Source organism: Callithrix jacchus, chromosome X, assembly GCF_049354715.1.
Source record: "Callithrix jacchus isolate 240 chromosome X, calJac240_pri, whole genome shotgun sequence".
NCBI lineage: Eukaryota > Metazoa > Chordata > Mammalia > Primates > Cebidae > Callithrix > Callithrix jacchus.
In genome coordinates this window covers 71,988,081-71,991,322 of record NC_133524.1, presented here as the reverse complement: position 1 = coordinate 71,991,322, position 3,242 = coordinate 71,988,081, and the positions used below count along the sequence as shown (strand labels likewise).

Below are 3,242 nucleotides of genomic sequence, written 5' to 3'. Positions count from 1 at the left end.
TATACTAAAAAGGAAGGGATCTGAAGGCTTACATAGATTAGAATGTTAGAGCCGATTTATTGTTTAAGATCCCTTCACCCACATTGGGAGAACACGCTTTTCATCATGACTGTGAGAAATAGATTTGTGAGGGGAAACCCCAGAATCTTTGAAGAGTTCTGTGGTTGCTTTCCTCTGTAGGTCAGAAATTACAGTGGGAGCTGCTGCCACCAAACTGGGATTCCTAAATGCAATAAAGACAATTGGATCCTGGGCCTGCAGTGTGCAAACGGTGGAACTAAATCATCAAAGAGAAGGTGAGTGTGGTTACTGTGATGAACAGTGGAGTCAAAGCAATAATCAAAATAGTGTAACTTTCAGAGAACTTTGGCACTGACTCGTTAATCATCATGTCCCTAGAAAAGAAATAGATGGGCTGTCTTATAAATTCTTCCTTGACCTGTATAAGTAGGAGCATTCTAGTTTGAATGAACAATGTCTAACTTGAATCACCAAAACATAGATCCACTGTCCAATCAGCTCCCAGACTTCAGCCAGTTAACAGACCCAGAACCCCTTGAATGAAGGAGAAGCCAAGTCCCCTTGAGGAATAATCCTATTATAGTGCCAAAACTTTATGCTGTTACTCTTTTTCATAGACTTCCTCAAAGGAACCTATAGCCATTTATCAAGTGGCTATGCATTGGGGAAAAAGAAATAATCAGACATTTTGGATATTACTGGACACTGACTCTGAACTGACATTCATTCCAGGAGACCCAAAATGTCACTATAGTCCACCAACTAGAGTGGGGGCTTATGAAAGTCAGGTGATCAATGTAGTTTTATCTCACAGCTGTCTCACAGAGGGTCCACTGGATCTCCAAACTCATTTGGTGGTTATTTCCCAAGTTCCAGAATGCATAATTGGAATAGACATACTCAGCAACTGGCAGAGTTGGCACATTGGTTCCCTGATTGTAGATTGAGGGCTACTATGGTAGAAAAGATTAATCGGAAGCTACTAGAGCTGCTTCTACATAGGAAAATAGTGAACTGAAAGCAATACCACGGTCCTGGAGGGATAACAGAGATTCGTACAAACATCAAGTACTTGAAAGATGCAAGATAGTGATTCCCACCACATCCCATTCAACTCACCCACTTGACCTGTGCAGAAAGCAGATAAATCTTGGAGAATGACAGTGGATTATTATGAACTTAACCAGGTGTTTGTCTCCAATTACAGTTACTGTTCCAGGTGTGATTTTGTTGATGAGCAAATTAATATATCTCCTGTTACCTTGTATGTTGCTATTGATCTGGCAAATGCTTTTTCTTGATACTTATTAATAAAAAGGACCACCAGAATCAGTTTTCTTTCAGCTGACAAAGCCAGAAATACATCTTCACTATCTTATGTCAGGGGCATGTCAATTCTCGGGCCCTGTGTCATAATTTTTTCTGCAAGGTCCTTAATCGCCTCTTCTTTCCACAAGTCATCATACTGGTCCATTGAATTCATGATACTATGCAGACTGGACCTAGTGAACAAGTAGCAATTACTGTAAACATATTGGTGAGAAATTTGCATGTCAGAGGGTAGGAAAAAAATCAGGGACCTTCCAACTCAGTGAAGTTTCTAGGTGTCCAGTGGTGTGAGGCATGCTGAAATATCACTTCTAAGGTAAAGGATAAGTTGTTGTATCTGGCCCCTATCACATCCAAAAAAAGAGGCATAATGCCTAGTGAGCCTCTTTGGATTGTGGAGGCAACAAATTTCTCACTTGGGTGTGCTGCTCCTGACGCATTTGTCAAGTAACCTAAAAAGCTGTTAGTTTCGAGTGGAGCCAAGAGAGGCTCCACAACAGGTTTTGGCTGCCATACAAGCTGTTCTGATATGTGGGCTACTTGATCCAGCTGGTCTAGTGAGACTTGAAGGGTCAGCAGCAGATAAAGGTGCGGTGCAAAGCTTTTGTAAGGCCCCTATAGATGAATCAAGTGCAGGCTGTTAGGATTTTGGAGGAAAGCCCTGCCATCCTTTCCGGATAACTATTTTATTTTGGAGAATTGGTTTTTGGCTTCTTAGTGGGCTTTATTTTTTTTAGAGAGAGAGACAGTGTCTCATTCTGTTGACCCAGATGGAGAGCAGTGGCATGATCATGTAACCTCAAATTCCTGGGCTCAAGTAACCTCCAGCTTTAGCCTCCTGAGAACTGAGACTATAGACATGCATCCCCATGCCTGGCTAATGTTTAAAACTTTTTATTTGCATATTTAAAAAATTGTGCATTCCAATAATTAAAATTATTTAAACAAAAAAAAATGACACTCTGATTATACTGCATTACAGACTGCAGGATATCTTGGGCCAGCTTGGCTTTACTCTAGATTTCACATTCGTCCCAACCCACTTCCTCCACCCCACTTCTTCCTTCACCAACATGCAAGTTCTTTTGTTCCCTGCCAGCCAGATAGACAGATGGGAGAGGCAAGCGTGGCCTTCATTGTCAGTAGTTCTTTGATGTGAAATGGGCAGCACAGCTATTTAAACTTGATCCAACCTCTTTGCATCTTACAAAGTTAAACAGCTAAAAGAAGTGAAATAAGAAGGCAATGCTCGTGGAATATACAGTGCATATTGGCGGCACACGACTCATTATGATTCACCTGCTTGCTTCTCCTGTTCAATCATCTCTTTGGAAGGCAGTGGATTTTTCTCTTGCATTTCTGTCTTCTTCAGTTTTGGCTGATCGAATTTCTCAATCTCAGCCATATCAGGTTTGTCAGACATGGTTGCAGAGGAAAAGCGGAGCGAGGCGCACAAACAAGTGAAGTCTGGTGTGCGCAGTGGCCACCACCGAGTTCCAAACTCATTCTTTATCCAGTTTTGTTCCCATGCTGGTGAGGAGTTGTGATCCCTTGGAGGAGAAGAGGCATTCTGGGTTTTGATGATTTCAACCCTTTTGCGCTGGTTTCTTCCCATCTTTGTGGCTTTATCTACCTTTGGTCTTTGAAGTTGATGACTTTCAGATGGGGTCTCTCAGTGGATGTCCTTTCTGATGATGTTGAAGCTATTTCTTTCTGTTTTTTAGTTTTCCTTCTAACAGTCAGACCCCTCTGCTGCAGGAATATTGGAGGTCCACTCCAGACCCTGCTTGCCTGGGAATCATCCCCGGGGCCTGCAGAAGAGCAAGTATTGCTGCCTGTTCCTTCCTCTGGTAGCTTCATCCCAGAAGGGTACCCGCCAGATGATAGCCAGA

The 3,242-nt window shown here is 42.4% G+C and overlaps 1 protein-coding gene across 1 annotated transcript; it reads right to left on the bottom strand.

Moving 5' to 3' along the window:
* Window positions 1–2,486: 2,486 nt before the first annotated feature.
* Window positions 2,487–2,807, bottom strand: LOC144581177 (thymosin beta-4-like). Its single transcript, XM_078363878.1, has one exon. It carries the CDS (start codon window positions 2,771–2,773, stop codon window positions 2,639–2,641), a length of 135 nt encoding a protein of 44 aa, XP_078220004.1. The 5' UTR covers window positions 2,774–2,807; the 3' UTR covers window positions 2,487–2,638.
* Between the last annotated feature and the right edge of the window lie 435 nt (window positions 2,808–3,242).

Bases quoted from the DNA above. Each gene is read 5' to 3' on its own strand.
- LOC144581177 (XM_078363878.1), bottom strand. From the start codon at position 2,773: ATGTCTGACAAACCTGATATGGCTGAGATTGAGAAATTCGATCAGCCA.